Source organism: Urocampus carinirostris, chromosome 11 (genome assembly GCF_059441175.1).
Source record: "Urocampus carinirostris isolate Australia breed hairy pipefish chromosome 11, RoL_Ucar_1.0, whole genome shotgun sequence".
In the NCBI taxonomy this organism is placed as follows: domain Eukaryota; kingdom Metazoa; phylum Chordata; class Actinopteri; order Syngnathiformes; family Syngnathidae; genus Urocampus; species Urocampus carinirostris.
Genome location: NC_142359.1, coordinates 16357987 through 16375830, shown reverse-complemented (window position 1 = coordinate 16375830; position 17844 = coordinate 16357987). Strand labels below are relative to the sequence as shown.

The 17844-nt window shown below is 41.0% G+C and overlaps 1 protein-coding gene and 1 pseudogene across 2 annotated transcripts in view; one reads left to right on the top strand and one right to left on the bottom strand.

Moving 5' to 3' along the window:
* The window catches only part of arap2 (ArfGAP with RhoGAP domain, ankyrin repeat and PH domain 2), a 137001-nt gene that overhangs the window by 51277 nt on the left and 67880 nt on the right, over window positions 1-17844 (top strand). The window contains exons 10-13 of one of the 2 annotated variants that reach the window (XM_088348474.1): window positions 2438-2544; window positions 10878-11077; window positions 15081-15166; window positions 15271-15453. In XM_088348474.1, the coding sequence (XP_088204600.1) occupies window positions 2438-2544; window positions 10878-11077; window positions 15081-15166; window positions 15271-15453 (576 nt within the window). Of the gene's footprint in view, window positions 1-2437; window positions 2545-10877; window positions 11078-15080; window positions 15167-15234; window positions 15454-17844 lie in introns of both variants that reach the window. The other variant, XM_088348473.1, reaches the window with a different exon arrangement.
* LOC148356552 (U2 spliceosomal RNA) lies at window positions 9657-9812 on the bottom strand (annotated as a pseudogene).

Genomic DNA, 17844 nt, shown 5'->3' with positions numbered 1-17844 from the left:
TCATGGTCTGGGCACGTTTCTCTTACTCTGGTGTTGGGCCCATTTATCGTATACCAGGAATCACTGATCAGTTTGTGTATGTCAAGATACATGAAGAGGTTATGTTGCCCTAGGCTGAAGAGGACATGCCCTTGAAATTGGTGTTTCAACAAGACAATGACCCCAAACATACTAGTAGAGGAGCAAAGTCTTGGTTCCATCCAATAAAATTTGTGTTATGGAGTGGCCAGCCCAATCCCCAGATGTCAATCCAATCTAAAACCTGCGTGGTGATATCAAAAATTCAGTTTGTAAAGCAAAACCAAGGAATGTAAATTAATTGTGGAATGTTGTTAAGCAATCATGGAGTGAAATAACAACTCAAAGGTTCGACTAGTTGGTTGACTATGCCACACAGACGTGAAGCAGTTTTAAAAAACTGTGATCATGCATCTAAATATTAGGATTGCTAAATCCTACTTTGTTTGGAATTACAAAAAAGTTTTGAGTTTGTACAGTTAACAGCAGACACTGCCATTTTTTTAAACACACAGATTACAAGCATTTATGTATAATGATTTTCTTTGCACTTGTGCATACATGTTGATGGAATTTAATTAATATCAACTGCTGCGCTAGTTCATTGAGATTGATATTTGTGGATAGAGTCCGGAAACGAGTGTTATAATTTCGGCACAATGTCTTACTTTTCTTACATTTCCCCGCTGATTTTGCCAAGACCTTACTCCTTAGGGACAGTGTAAATCTTGCTCATCCATTCATGCACATTACTAATTAGAGAAGCATTTGGCTACTGAAGAGAGTCAGATACTTGCGCCATTTACACGCAATTTATTGAATAGGTTCACTTTGACATTCAGAGCAGTTGGCAGAAATTGCGATGTTTTGTTTTAAATTAAGTCGAATTCCGCTAGTCGGTGCCAGTTCTAAGACAGCTGCTTCGCATCCCGCCTGGACGGACACTGCAGCTGGGGAGATCCGCAGTTAGGGCCAGGTGTACGCCCAAAGTCGTCGCGGATACCCTTGCAACCATCCGCCTCGCGAAAAAAAAAGGACCTAGCTGCACTGTATTTAAAGCCACAGTGTTTAAAATATGGGGAAAAAGTAGCAGTTTGTTGTCTGGAAATTACGGTATTGTATTTTGTTTTCGCAAATCCGGATTTATCAACAACACATTTGACCTCTTTGCCACCAAAGCCACTTTGAGCCAAGACTACTGAAACTTAACCTTCCCTTATCCCACCTTGCCTGGTTTTCATTTGATTCTGCTCATGTTCTCCCTTTGCCAGCTCCCGAGGCATTCCAGAAACGTTTGTCTGCATTGACATGGTTTCTTTTTTTCCCGCCATGCGTGGGTCTGCTTCTTTTCTCGCCGTTTGTCCTCGGGGCTTTAGAAAATGGTCTCCACTGCAGGCTGGAAGTACCTGGAGTCCTCAGATGCACCTCTTGCTTTACACAGAGTTGAGGTGCACAACCACGCACGAGCTGAGCAAGCACAAGCGTACCAAGCTGGTTCAAGGCAATGAGATTTGTGCAATTGCCTGTCACAAACTATTTCTAGTTGGGCACTTTTTTTCCCACTAGTTGGAAAAACAAAAAATCCAACTGCACTGTCAATGCGTTTGTTGTAAATGTAGCTCTCCTTCTGTGTTTGTTAGCTCGGATGAGAGCGAATTAGATTCCGAGCCAGCGTGGAGAAAACGAGCTGTGACTTTAATGAGGCAAGCAGGTGATAGCGCCTTATTGTGGAGGGCTGCTAAATTCGGAGCCCGGGATGCTGTCTGCTGAAGACTAATGCACATCTCGCGTAATGCTTTATAGATTTGCTTCAAGGTGGACCGAGTTTTTTTTTCAGCAGCACAAATGAAAAGCAGTGTCTGCTTCGATTGAATAATAAAACATAAACCGTGTTACATATTGTATTGGATAGTTAGGTCTTAGCTTTGGCTTTGAAGTTGACAAATAGGGAAAAATGTACGTTTACTCTTTATATACAGTAAATAGGATTTCCACCACAAGGGCAAATTGTGAAATATTCATCCATCCATTATCTGCACTGTTTATCCTCAGTAGGGTCACGTGGGTGCTGGAGCCCATTATAGCCGTCTTTGGGCAGAGAGCAGGGGACACCTTTAACTGGTTGGCCGCCAGTTGCAGGGCACAAAGAGACACTCACTGATTCACACCTAGGGATAATCCTGCATGTTTATGGAATGTGGGAGGAAACCAGAGTGCCCGGAGGAAACCCACACAAGCACCGGGAGAACATGCAAACTCCGCACAGGAAGGCTGGTAGCTGAATTTGAACCCATGACTTCAGAACTGTGCCGTGGCTGCGCTAACCACTCAGCCGCTGTGCCACCCAATCGCGAAATAATATACGGCAAAAGATTTTCCGCTTTTTCTAATGTGGTTTTTGTTGTTGTGTTCCCCCGAGGACTTCGAAGCAGGCCTGGCTATTTGTGAAGTGGATCTGACTGACGCCAACGTCCGAGAGGTCGACCAAAGGGTTTTTGAAATCAACACGCCCTTTAAGAACTTCTGGTATGTCTGCATAAGAATATTTGTCTAAGCACATAAAAAGAAAAATAACTAAGAAAAAAAAACCCAAATGGGTAACAATGTTAGCAACTGTGTTATCTATAATATCTGTTTGCCCACTATGCATTAGGCAGTAAAATGATATACAGTTAAATGGATCTATTACTGTAAAGTTTTCAATGTTAGCAAACGAGTTAAAAAAAGAGAAACATAAGATCAAAGCGGATATGTGCGGTGGAAAAAAAGCATGAGGGCTCTTTGAACTCAGTTGGAGATTGTTTACACATAACTAATAGAGAAAATGTGTAACGTTTAACTATTTTATGGACACCTTAAATGCTGAAACTCACTTTTTATTTTTTTCCATCTTACAATTACAATAATGATCAGAGTTCAGGTACAAATGTCATGAATATTTTTTACAGACATTTTTTGAGTATGTGGCTTTTATAAGGCAGTTCTAGTTGTCACGGATGCCCCGCCTGTGTGGCGCCAGCTGCGGCTCATTAACAGATTGGCTTTCCGTCTTTTTAAGTTCAGTGCGCTCTCTCTTATTTGGTCAGCCCGTCAACTAACCTCTGCCCCGCAAGACATGGTTCTGACTCGGTTCTGTTCTCCTGTTGGTATTTCCAGTCCGATATTGAAATGATCTGCATTTATATAGCGCTTTTCAAGTCAATGACTTCCCAAAGTGCTTTACAATGTGCTTCACATTTCCCAATAGCGGCCTTGTATTGCAGCCATGTAAGACGCTAACCTGCTTATTGGGGTATTAGGGGTTCAGTGTCTTACCCATGGACACTTCGACATGTAACACGGACAAGCCGGGATTCGAACTGGGATCCCTTGATCCCAAGACGAGCGCTCTACCTCCTGAGCTACTGCCGTTTATTTTTGTCCTGTTTAATATCGGTTTCCAGTTTCGTTCCTGTCTATTTTTGTCCCAATCATTATTCTCCCCAGTTTTCGTCCCCGTGTTGTTTGTCCTGTTTATTTTCGATATCCTGTTTCATTATCCATGCTGTCTGTACCGTCCTGTTCTGTATCGACCCCATCTGTCTGATATCAACTCGGGCAATTGGAATCGATCTCGTCGGTCTCTGGCTTCCTGTCTTTCCACGCCAGACCGCTGTCTAACGTGCATGACTCCCCATTTCCCGTAAAATAAAAGGCTTGTGTGAGAATGTCACGCGTTTGGGTCCAGATCTTGTTCTGGTCCTTGACACTACTGGGTTGTCTTTTATGGGATGCAGGTTTATACACGGGTTTACACTGTAAATACTATTATGATTCTTTATTTCCCCCAAAATAAAAATTCTTTTGATCCCTTCCAAAATACGATTTTCAATATTTGGCAGCTCTGTATATAACTTGTACATTAGTCTGTCAATCAATTTCAGTTGTTTCCTATTTCGACATTTGCAGCAGAGCACAAATCAATGACCGTCCCCATCTTTCCAATAAACAATTATTCTGTTGAAGGGCAATGAATAAGTGAAGTCGATCATTCCCTGGCAGCCCAGTCGATGTAAATCTTTGACGTCGATGGCAGTGAAAAAGTTCGTTTTGAAACTCTTAAAAAATAAAGACAATAGTAATAAATAAGGAGTTGACTTTATACTTTAATGTTTTTGAGCAGATAAACAAACTAAAACTCAAGTCCGATGCAAAAAGGCTTTAACTCATTTAATGCCAGTAGTGGGAAGTGTTGGGTGCCAGCCAACTTTTGCCATTTACACTCACTTTTGAAGGCCTACAAAAATGTTGTTCAGTAGTCGTATAGGCCTGGGACATATCACACAAATGCTTAAACCCTCATCTTTCATTAGAAAAAAAGTTTCTAGGTTTTACCATTGTTTCGTAAACAACAGTTGAACATTGCTGAGTTTCTTAAATATTCTATTCCAAGAAAACTGAGAAAAACAGCTTTTTGTGAAAAGGATGCATTTCAAATAGAACTTTTACTTTAGTGCTTTTTTTCTTTTTGCATTTGTGACACCTCCAATATCTAAACAATGCTTTCCATAAACACAAGGGCACCTTCCTTGCAAAATAACATTTTAGTGCAAGAATATTGAACTTATGCACGAACTATGCATGAACTTTTCAAGAACTTTTCAGCCCCCAATGGTTCTGGTGACATGATCACACGATTTTCATCACTCGGGGCTTCCCACACACTCTCAATCGCTGGGTAACGGAAGCATTGCGACGAAGTGGAGGCTCCTCAATGTGTGGACAAAGTCAATCCTGCTGTTTCGTAGGGCTTTGGAAAAACCCCAATTGCAAATATTCATGCCAGTATTTACATTTCTATGCGATTTTCGATTTTAAAAGAAGAGTGTATTTTTTGTGTTTTTTGGGGGGTGAGTACTTAACCCCCCTGTTGTCCTCAGGTCACAATGACCTGCCTCTGCGTTGTTAAAAACCCTGAAAAATCCAATTATATTTTATGTAACAGAAGACACGTCACATTTATTTGTATGGGCCTTAATCACAAAATGTCTCAAAGGACTAGATAGGCCACAATTACACCATCATCTGATTTGAAACCAACATGCTAAATGTTATGACTTTTACTAAATTGGTCAGAAAAACGAAATGTTTTTAATTCGCATTTCTATGTAACCTGTACAAAAATGGTCCTTAAAATGAAAACATTGGGGTAAATCAAGTTGAGATATTTTAAACTTAAGTGAACAGCGCTCTCTTCTGGGGAACATTGTTATGGTTGCCATCTGCTCACACAATGGCTTAAACCGCAGTGTTTTGCAATCATACAATCGCACCATGTCACAACGCGATATCGATTAGATTTTAGTTAATCGTGCAGCTCTACCATTTAGTAATGGTTTATCCTACTGAAAGCGCTCCTAGAGGCTTGATACTTATGGATCAGCAGCACCAAAGTCTTTAGAATCGTTTTTTTAAAATAAAACAAAACAAAACTTGTTTTTACACTTTGCCACTTATGGACAATACTTCTGAAAAGTATGTGGATGTAATGGCACAGAATGAGTTAATAAAGCATAATGCACGCTAAGAGAAGCCTGCCTGCGCTTGAAGCTTGGTTGCAGCGTGTCGAACCTTTTGATGCGACTCGGCCTCCCCTCAGGCCCGCCAATCAATAAACGCGCTGCTAGTTGGGGCCGTAATGGCCCATTTAGAATACAACCGTCACAAAGCGCGCCTCGTTTGCTCGTAGCCGCCCATCTCCCGCCTGACACACGCTTCTTTTTTTCCCCCTTTCCCTTTTGTAGATTGACTTGATTTGTGTAAGATCCTCCCCGGTTCCTCCAACGCTGCAATCGATCTGTTTGTGTGGGCCTCTGTAATGGTCTCGTCTTTTGGCCCTTTTCTTAATAACATGGACCTAATTGCTATTTTGTGCGGACCCTTGCATGGGGCGGGGGGGGGGAGAGTGGAATTAAAATGAACTGAAACTGTTTTGACGAGGTGAATACTGAGCGAGCGGGATCGTTTGTGTGTGGAATGGATTGCGGTCATCCGAGGAGTTTTGCTACCTGCTCAAGGAGGGGGATTAGTCGAGGGATTACTATAGGTTGGGGAGCTTCACTTTGGCTTTTGTGTTGTTTTTTTCTGCTTAATGCGATTTCTACCGTCTATGACTCGTGAGAAGGACAATTTGGGAGTGCAGGGGATGTTTATTGATGTTAATTGTTTATTGTACCTTGGCTGTGTTTCCAATACCAAAGGAAGTCTCTGGCAGGTCGCCTCGGTGTAACTTTTTCTGCCAGAGTCTCGTAAACTTTTATTATTAGAAATATAATCATATTCTTAAATGCATATAAATGTAAATGATGTAAAAACACTTTTTCAGTTTTAGTTTAATGGTACCACATTCTTACAATGAGATTCTCATGGGTCCATTTGAACCCAACTGATCATTAGGTGACTGAACCCCCCAATTCCGACCCCTAATGCCGCCAAGCAGGGGGGCAATGAGTACCAATGTTATAAGTCTTAGGTATGACCCGGCTGAGCCTCAAACCAGCAACCTACCAGTCCCGGGGCGGGCACCCTACCTGCAAGGCCACCGAGACGGCGGTAGCATTGTCCCTGCCAAAATGTAAAAAAAAAAAAAAAAAGGTTTTGTGCTTTATTTAAACATTTTTTAAAGGTTTAAGTGCTGCTGATCAATTAGTATCATACCTCTGTGAATGATTTCGTTAGGATAAATCACCACTAAATATCAGGAATGACATTAAAAAGATCTTTGTCCATACATTGAGGAGCCCCAACTTCTTCGTGTTGCTTTACTTCCGCTATCCAACGATTGAGTGTTTGAGCGCCCCTCGAGTGACTGAAATTGTGTGATCACGTCACCTGAAACAACGCCTGCAAAGTTTATGCAGCGTTCATGCACAAGTTCAGTACTTTTTCAATAAAAGGCTATTTTGCTAGCAAAATGTCCTAGTGTTTATAGAAAGCATTGGTTAGATATTTGATGTATCACAAATGCTAAAGCTCAAGTTTTGCTTAAGTTGCATCCTTTCACAAAAAGCTATTTTTATCATAAGTTTTTTTGGAAAACAAGTATTTTCAAAAAACCTATCAACGTTCTACTGTTGTTTACTAAACAATAGTAAAAGCTAAAGACATATTTTTTGTAATGAAAGATGGGGGTTAAAGCTTTCTTTTAATATGTCCTATGTCTATATAGCTACAGAACTAAATTTGCTCTAGGCCTTCAAAAATGAGTCGAAATGGCAAAAATTGTGCATTGTCTATCACTGACACAAGAATCTGCATTAGTTCATCAAAACTTGGGCCCTATGTGTTCCTAAATGCCAATAATAAGTCAAGACTAATGGTATTTTTGTTTTACATGTTTTGTTTTATATTATGGTTTTCAGAGGTTATGTGTTGTTTCTGTCCACTGGTTAGAAGTTGAATTGTACATAGTTAAACGTTCTTGTATTCAAACGTTTTTTAATAGTACTGAGAATATTAATATTTTTATTTTTGTGTTTATAGTTTCAGACAGATTTTTTGCATCGACTTAGATTTTTTACATCCTTGTAATGTCAAACATCACATATCTTTGGACGTTCACTGGTGTCCTCCTCAAGTTGGCAATGTCCTCCAGAATAAACAGAGAGCAGCCAATGATTTTCTGGGCTGTGTTTATTGCCTTGTATGTTTTTTTTTTATCAGCTGTCATGCTCCCTGCATACCACAATGCGATGCCGTATGCCAGAATGCCCTCCACCGTGGCTCTGTAAAGCCAATTTATTTAGTTTTACATTACAGTGCGCTCGGGTTAGATCAAATGAAACTGGAAGATGGCATTAAAACATTGATTTTAGTGGAAATACATCATGATCTCCATGAGTTCATTGACTGTCTTGGACAATGGCCGTCAATTTTAGATTTCTAATATGTCGACGGGCAAGAACGCTTAAATTTCAATTGGCAGGACACACAAGATTTAGATTTTATCTTTAATTTGTTGGTCCACTTGGGGATGTTCACCCACTATACTGGGGGAAAACAACTGGCATTACATTACAAACCCCCCCCGAAACAAAACAAACAAACCTGCAGAAGAACAACATACTTGACAGTGGGACAACATGGCGAACTGATTGGATGGATCAGTAGGGCCTGTTGTTTTGAATGGTAATGGCAGTGGGGATCAGGCTTTTCCCAAGACTGGCCCTCCTAAATCTTAATGTCCTATATCTGCACCCTGACCATAGCTCTAAACCTTATTTCAAGTTGGTTTCGCCCACGTTAATTTGCACAGCTTTGTAATCACATTTTCTTGTTTTTTTCCCTCCACAACCATTTTGTAAGCTATAATTTCTGATAAGACTAGAGCCGGAGGACTTGATGACTCGCTGTTGTGACGTTGTAATGTAGCACAAGGGCTGCGTGATTGCAGCGTTGTTGCAGCAAATATGCTGGGAGACGGCGGCTGTGCCCGTGATTGACGCCTTCCCACAATGCCCCAGATTGCATTAAAAGCGCCTCTGTAATTATGGTGCTAAAGGCTGAGTTGCAGCTAAATTTATCATCCCACTAAAAATGGCTATTTCATTCTTGTTATTGTGTACAGTACTTTTTTTCAAGGGTGTGTGTGAGTTAGATTTTTTTCTTCTATTTTCAGTACTTTTAAAGGCACACTGTGTATTATTACCCTTCTGGTAAAAAAATAACACTAATTAAAAACAACCATTGATTTGAATCATTGGCAAAAAAAATTTTAAGGAGATGTATAGAATTCGTTACTCTGTCACTCTGCTGCTATCTCCTGTCTAGTGTCATCATTGCAGCCTCAGTCTGGTTATTCATGATGCTCATGCAAGTACATGAATTTCTGAGACCAGCTCGAATAAACTACGTTTTTAATTTTTCTTGGGGTATGGGTTGGCGTTTGAACTGTACTTGACACAGGCCTTTTCTTACTTTAAACATTTTCTTGCAATACTGACAATTAAAAAGAAACAGGATAGCAAGGCTAAGAGCACTGAATTCTAACTACAAGTCTGCGAGGAACATGAATGATTATTCATAATTACAGAAAGTTGAATCCAACGGAAACTGCACCTGGATCGCGGCAACGAGAGTGGGGGGAGGGATTTTTAAGGGTTATTTTTCTATCTTCTTTATTCATTATTCATTATCCGCTGTCGGTCAGTTCATAATACGCTACAAAGCCTAGGAGCCGGGACTCTTACACTTAGCCAAAAGGCCAAGCTAAGGTCCTAGCCTTAAAGCCTTGCTGCGATCATTGCGAATGCACCGCTCCCGGAAGTAATGCAATATTGGGCAGATGCGTGGAGTGGACAGAGCATGCTCTTATTCCATCTCCGGATTGCAAAAACCAAATCACACAGTCACTTTTAGTACACAAGGACCATAGGCTACGATACTGCCTCTGCGCAAAAGCACATTCACAATTTCGTTACCTAATGCACACTTCTTTGAGAGTGGGGTTTTTAAGGGTTATTGTTCTATCTTCGTTATTCATTATCCATTATCCGTTATCGGTCAGTTCATTATACGCTACAAAGCCTAGGAGCCGGGACACTTACTCTCAGCCAAAAGGCTAAGCTAAGGTCCTAGCCCTTAAGCCTTGTTGCGATCATTGCGAATGCACCGTTCCCGGAGGTACTGCAATACCGGGCCGATGCGTGGAGTGGACAGCGCAAGCTCTTATTCCATCTCCGGAATGCAAAAATCAAAAGGCCAAGCTAAGCACCTGGTATTGTTTGATCATTAGCAAAGCTAACAGGCCAAGCTACCGCGCCACCAACACTGACTCAGTTCAAATATCAGAGTGCCGGATTCTATCTACTTGACCACAAGGGAGACAGACCACACTCAAAAAGGCATGAGGTCTGATCTCTTTAACACACTATTTTAAGTCAGGGTACCAGATATGATAGAGTGGAGAAAATGTTGTTTGACCTTTTCTCAGCTCAAATTGAGCATTGTAAGTGATAAATGTTTTGAATATGTGGGTAAAGCTTTATATATTTCGGAAGGACTAAGTTACTTCCCACAATGTCATTCTCTTCGTTCAGTTCAGAACGACTGACTTACTGTCCACAATGCCTTTCTTGTAATTTAGTTCAGAATCCCGTGCAATTCGGGAAAACTGTACAATGGACCGTTTTTATGTCTGACAATAATCTTGCGAGCCGGCCCAATAATAGTATCAACAATTTGGTACCGTGACTAAAAGAGTGTGACTTATTTTCATGTGTCTTCCTTATCCCTATTGGTCTAGTGTTTTCAACCTGGGCACGTTTTTTCACATTGGAAACATTTTGCGGCACACCACTAACCAAAAATGTTATAAAATGACACTGAACAGTATGTTTAATTACAATATAATTTATAATAGCACCAGTTTTGACAGCACAGACACTTGACAATGACATAATATTTGCAGAAAATGCTTCATAAATGTTTTATAAAATTTTACATTTTCAGAAGTGACATTGGATAATTTCTCACGGCACACCTGACGATCTCTCACGGCACACTAGTGTGTCGTGGTCTAGCGCATTGGATCCTGCACACTCCAGGACGCGATCTAAGTTCAATTCCTGTTACATGCAATATTATGCAATTGTATGCAATCAAATATGTCACTTTAAAAAAAAAATAATTACCTGAATCCTTACAGTAGTTTTTATTCCATGCACCTTATAGGCCAGTGCGCCTCATATATGAAAAGTATTTCACCAAAGACTATTTTTGGGGCATACTTTAAAACCCAGTGAGTCTTATAGCAGGGAAAAAATATGGTACTTACCCGATTAAAGTCCGCCTTATCAATTAGTTACTGCTTGTGCCTGCAGCTTTGTGGCGCAGTCGGAACAAGAAAAGTTGGAGTGGATGGACGCGATTCGAGAATCTATTGCCGAAACGCTGTGCGACTACGAGGTTGCCGAGAAGATCTGGTTCAACGAGGCCAACAGGACTTGCGCCGATTGTGGCGCCCCCCAGCCCGAGTGGGCATCAGTCAACCTGGTTGTGGTCATCTGTAAAAAGTGTGAAAGTAAGCAAGACTTATCTCATGTCACTTGGAAAAGCAAATGTCCACTTGAATCGGTCTTTGTGTTCAAGAAATTCACTCTTACAACCTGACAGTAAAAAAAATATTGGCGTAAGCCATTCGCTGCCAATAATGACTATAATCGTCAAAAATCCTTTTTAAATTCAGTGCCATTGACTGCTTTAGAAGTCACTTCTCCATTTTCAATTTATGCCGTCTTACAATGAGTTAACTGGGCTGCCGGTCAATGAGGTAATATGTAGAATGCATATATGTAAAAGAGCTCTTGAGCCCAAACTCTACCTGGCTCAAACTTGAAGTCTGATTGGGGCCAAAATGTCAATTACAACGTTGGGGTCTGGCTTGGGCTTTCCTCTCGCAGATTTTTTAATTTAGATTCTTTTGAATCCCAACCGAATACAAAATATGCTTTTACTGGTAGTTTTGTTAACAGTCCATAAACATGGCAGTTTTTTGACTGTGATTTGCTTTGTGTTACCTGAAACAACTATACACTCGCAAACAAATGGCTAAGTTTGCTTTCATCTAAACTTAAGATGTATTAATCTGACTTAAAATATACCTTTTGCCTCTCCAGGAGCCAGCAAACAAATAAGTTGGAAGTCACAAAGCCAACTACACTAAACCGGAAGTGCACATAAAATAAAAGCATTTACTTAAAACTGATGTAGCGTAAACATTTTTTTATTTTTTTGCAACTCTGGGCTGCATTTTAATTCACTGTGTGACGTTGTAAAATTTCATGAAATATATGAAGTATTAATAATGCCTGACCCTATTTCCCACATCAACCAAAATCCTAGTTAAATTTTGTCTCTCTCAGTTTCTTACGATTTTTATGTTTATTTTGACTGTCATTTTTGTCATTAATAATGGTCTTAAAACAAGGTGCGAGCAGAGTTCTTTTTAAAAAATGCAACAAAATACGAGAATGATATGGCTATATTTATCTCAGGCTATGTAATGTGGTCACAGTTCTAACCTTGGGAATCGACTGGTCATTATTCGTTATCCATTTCATTTTATAGATGTGATTCTTAGAAATCTACTAACATTTGTTTTAAATATCCTCATGCACATCGTTGATCATTTTTCATTTATTCATAACTGGCGCAAACTAGGGGGTGGGTGGTTAGCGCGCATCCCCATGGTGCAGTGGGTCAGGATTCAAGTCCAGCTACCACAACCTCCCCATGTGGGGTTTGCATGTTGTTCTCGTGCCTGCGTGGGTTCCCTCCGGGCACTCCGGTTTCTTCCCACATTCCAAAAACATGTTTCAGGTTAATTGGCCGGTCCAAATTCTCCTTAGCTATGATTGAGCGAGTGAGTTGTCTGTCTCTGTGGGCCCTGCGACTGGCTGGCAACCAGCTCAGGGTGTCCCCTGCCCACTGCCCAAAGATAGCTGGGATGGGCTCTAGCACCCCCGCACCCCCTCTGAGGATAATCTGTGTAAATAATGGATGGATGGATGGCGCAAAAATAGATAAAATACCCAGGAAATGGTTGAAGGCAGACGTCCTACTTGTGTGTGTATTCTAATGCATCTCATTGGTCAAGGAAGCAAGGCGTTACAGCACCACAGCTAATAGTCGTACGACTGTGTTGCGTTAAAAAAACTAAATTTTATTTGCGAGCCAGACGTACGCATTAAAAGGGTCACACATGGCTCGCGAGCCATTCGTTCCCAAGTTGGGGAACAATATAAACTGTATACAAAGACACGCACATTCACAAATTTTCCATTACTCTGTTGTGGCTCCGTGCCTGGAGGGCCTGATTTTGAATGCCTGCAAAGTTTTTGTAATTGGGAGCCATCAGATATTCAACATCCCTTCTTAAACAGCCTTAAATGATTTCATTTGCCAAAGTGTTTAATATTACATTTGGACGACACGCTCTCTAAAAGAAGACCCCCCCGCCCCCCTTTAAATTAGACGGCCGTCTATGTGCCAAAGACTTGCCGCACTTCTAATTAGCGCGCTCATGTCACGGACAATAAAGAGAAATACTCAACAAGAGGAAGAGGGAAGGAGTAATGAGAAAACTAATGACAAAAATGATCCCAGGCTGGCTTTTGGGCTCCTTCTCATTGTAAGATGGAATATATTTTATCATCCCGTTGAAGAGAACATTTTTACCGTCATATTTTCTTCTGTAGCGTTTGCTAAAATGAGCCGCCGCAGGTTGCGTTCCCTCGGCATAGAGACCACGGGCCAATTTTGCAGAAGGAAGGGGATCCTGACGTCCAACTCGGCAGAAAAGTTTTTAATTGGGAGTGAAATGTGAGGCAGCTTGGCCTTTTATGTAAGCGAGTCGCTGTGATAGGAATGCCCTTTTTTGTCTTCTGTTGAGCTTCACCGGGGAAACATGAAGACATTTGGCCGAGATGCGACGGTTGCACACCGTTGCTGTTGCCTCGACAACAAGCGTCAGAGCACTGCCTTAGGTCAGCATGTGCACAAATCCAAATCAGTGCATTTGTGTGTATCATGTAACCTCTTTTATATTATTTTTCTTTGTGCAGTAAATGCTAGTCAAAATAAGCGGAGGAAACACATGCAGCTTATGCTAATTCTGTGACGCAGCGGCTACATTTGGGACTAGCGACTCTCAGTGGGTCTGATGGATGTTATTGCTTGCAGATTAAATGTTGCTCATGCTAACGTGACCTACCCGACCTCCAACACGTCTCCATTACCTCTTCTACCCTTGTTTTGCAAGTTTTGTATGTCTGTACTTTTAAGTTTGAGTTCAAGGTAAGAACCAACTGCATACTCAAAGCCTATACCTTTTTGATTTTATGTTGAAGGGTGCAGAAGCAGTCACATTTATTTGTTTATCTCTGTATAGAAATACGTGTTGCTTGGGCAGCAATAGACAAAACATCAATAATAAATATAAGTAATAACGGAAATTGTGCAAAAAGTCCCAAAAATATCACAAGGAAGTCCAGAAGCGGGACAAGTGGGCAAGTAGTCTTTTTGCCGATAGTGACCAACTGTGAAAATTTATCAAGGAACAGATCACTAACATTGGAAAAATTACTGAACTGCCGCCCTCCTGAGTGTTCCTATTACTTCCATATCTTTGGGAGATTATGAAGTTACACAATGTTCATTTCAAATCTCTTCCTGAACGTATTTCAAGTTTTTTTTTATGTACAGTAATAACTGTAAACAAATACAGTAACCCCTCACTACTTCCTGCTTTGGTTATAGCTGGTTTACTGCTTCATGGATTTTCAATTTTATTTTTTGTTCTTGATATCAACGTATTGTGCATTGTGTTCTGCAGCCGACAACAAATGCTGTCACGGGGGCAGCGGTGTGTGTTGGGTGGGCGTGACTTACTCTGTGCCTGTGATAGGCTAGTTCATGCAGTCAAAGAGCAGGACAGCTAGCTTATAGCGGCTTGTTACATTGAAAAGACATTCATCAATCAAATCGGTCTCTGAGGAAAGTCACAAGAGTTCAAAAAACGGTGATCACCAGCGGGTGCTCCGTGGATTATTATCGGGTTCGGGAGGCGACTGAGGCAGCGTCGGGAGAGAAGGCAATAGTGCTGCTGCATATGAAACATGTTGACACATTTTATTCAAAGGAAGATACTTACCGAAAGTTGCGTGCAATATGCATCCACTTTCCTTTAAGCTTCAGTTCATCTTTTGATGAGGTGTAACTTATCACTAATAGTTGCAGAGCTTGGGTGTTATCAAGTGTTTTCCACAGTTGCTTTTGTGTGAAAATACTCCAAATTCCGCTACAACAGGCAGCATGCTTTACCTGAGGTAACTTGGGGAATCATTTTTGCTTGCTGCGAGCCATGTTGCTTACAGGTCAATCATTCTTGGGCCTCACGCCGAGAGACGGGCCGAGCAGCAGGAAAAATCAATTGCTCATGATCCATTAGCAATGAATAGCATCTTGATTAGCACTGAAAGAGTGGCGTGGGGATCACCGCATGTATTTCTTATCCACCGTGCCAGGGCAACACTGTGCGCTGGGCCCAAACATTTCCAAGGTGAGGAGCTTGAAGCTGGACAGTGGCGTGTGGAGCAACGAGCTGGTTGAGGTACCGACAGGCAATGAAATGTTATAGATATGCGAACAAATTGTCAGACTTTTCAGGCCCCTCCATAGTATTTTGCCAGCCTACAGCCCCTCTTTTCATCTCAGCTCTTCTTGGAAGTGGGGAACCAGAAGGCCAACAGCTTCTGGGCAGCCAACCTCCCCCCGGAAGAAGAGCTCCATGCTGACACTTCGGACGAGCAGCGCGCTAATTTCATCTGCAAAAAGTACCAGGAGAGGAAGTACCAGCGTGTACTGGAGGGCCTCCGAAACTCGGAGCAGCTCATCAAGGTATTCTTTCGATCACAGATTACGATTTTCCCTAAAGGCGGGATGCGCGATTTGAAAATTCAAGGCTGCAATCATTACTTTAAGCGGCAGGTTAATACATGATTTGCATGAAAGTACGTGAAATCCCTTGAACGCACTCAAATAGACTTTTCTTTTTTATATTTTTAGGGGTTGGTTCCAACCCGAACAGGACAAACAAAAGTAAGATAAAAGTAAGATAAAAACAGATAGGCGTGATGGAAAATAAAGCACTTTGAACTCAGTTCAGCATTGTTAACACATACAGGAAATATTTCACTTTCAACTCTTAAAGGACACCTCAGACTATGCACCCCACCTTTTAAGACTAGTTGGAGAAATGCAAAGAATTGTCCTTGCAATGCAATGATTACTGTGAATGGGCGCCTTCTCTCTCGAGGTAAGATTTTGACGCCTCGCCCAACCGGGCCGAAAATGTCAATCGTTACATTAGGGTCGGGTGGGGCTGTGCTTCCTGCTCGCTGCTTTTCCATCCGGCTTTGTTCTTCTTTGTTTCTTTGCCTTCCTCTCTCTACCAAAGTGCTGCCTAGACTCTTAAGGACGTGCTGCTGCTGTGCTTAACGGCCCAATTCTAATACCATCAAATAGACAGACGGTCCTAAAATGTTCATGTTTAAAAAATTCAATCAATTAGGGAAAATGGTTGGTTAAAGTAACCTTTGCAGACACATAAATGTAAAATATGCATACGGTTTATACAGTTTTGTTTAACTTTCGTTACAAAAGACAGGCTTGAATCTGTTATCATAAATCACCTCTCCTCCTCCTGAGGCCTCACCAATAAATATGAAAATCCGTGTTTGCTTCTAGCTGGGTCCTGCTAAACAAGTTAATTATTCAGGCTCAGGCTTAGTCGGGCTTCAATGCATGCGGGCCTGGGTCAGGTCAGGACGAATTTTTGAGGCCCGCTTTTACCTACTTCTTTACTAAATATAGGCATAATAAATTCTGAAATAGCTGACTCAGCCACATTCTTTTCAAATTTATTTCAAAAAGAAAGCGATTACATCCACTAAGTGCTCTTGACAGACATTAGATGGGATCATCCGACTGCAAGCGCCTGAAAATAGAGCACAAATCGCAAACAATGTATGTAAACTATAAGTCCTTGCGCAAGCGTTGCCAGCCCAGCTAATTGGGTGTGACGGCTCTTCTTGCTCGCGTACCACCGACGCTTGGTCCTCGGGGACACTTGACAAGCACCAAAGACTTATGGGTCAGCGGCTTGGATCGCAAAAGACGCTTTTTAGTGTCACTTCAGAATCAAACAAATCTGATATTCGTTCGCTGAACGTTTGCGGCGTTGCTTCTTAACTGCTTTACATCAAGCATCACCCCAAGTCTCTCTAACAGTAAAAATGAGAAATATCCAGAACTTGTGAAGTGTGGTATGAGTGTGCATGGATAATATCAACACTAAATGCACAGAAAAAAAAAAATCTGTTTTCAACTACTCAATAGTAAAACTGCGTACTTTATAAATCCCAATTTGTGTGTGTGTGTTTTTTTGTGTGTGACTTATAGGCGCCAAAACGGCTGAGCTGATTTTCGTGTAAATGTACACAGTCGTATTTTAGGCCTCCGCAAGTGTCTTTAGTGTCAAGGCACCCCCAATAAATACCCCAAAAAATCGATAGACATCTGCTTTAATGTGATCGGCTTTTGTGGGGTCTCTAATGCCCTCTGGCAACCAAATAGGGTACTGCAGCTCCCAACTACCTACCATTCCAAGCAGCTGAATCCAATTCTCTATCAGCCCATTTTGCCCTGCTATATAATGTCTTAAAGGAAACCTATCCTGAATCCACTATTTGGTACGTGTTGGCGATATTAGGAATTTGCGATGCTGATCCAATTCAAGTAAATAACATCAAGTATTAGTTTGTTTATTATAATTATGATAAACACAGCACAAACAGGTTTTATTTTTTATTAAATAAATACAATGAAAACTTTGAAAGTATCAAAACTCCTATAATTATATTTCTACCATAGCTGTTTCATAACAAAAGTCACAAAAGTCAATCCTAAAAAGGAGTAATGTAACTAAAATACAAATGTAGCAACTATACCATTTCTTGCACAGTATTTTAAAAAGTCAAAAAGTGCAATACAATTCTGACCACATAAATTATATTTTGAGAAAATATGTGCAAGTACGGATCCCAGGACAATAGTATAAATTCAATTCAAGTACTTGATTAGTATTGATATTATTTATATATGAACCAATCCACCCAACTTTGGGTGCTTTTTATTGCCAGTTCCTCACATAAATATAAAACATGGTATTTTGCTCCAATCGACTAATACACTGCACTACAAGCTGGCTCTTAAACTGCTTAGTGCATA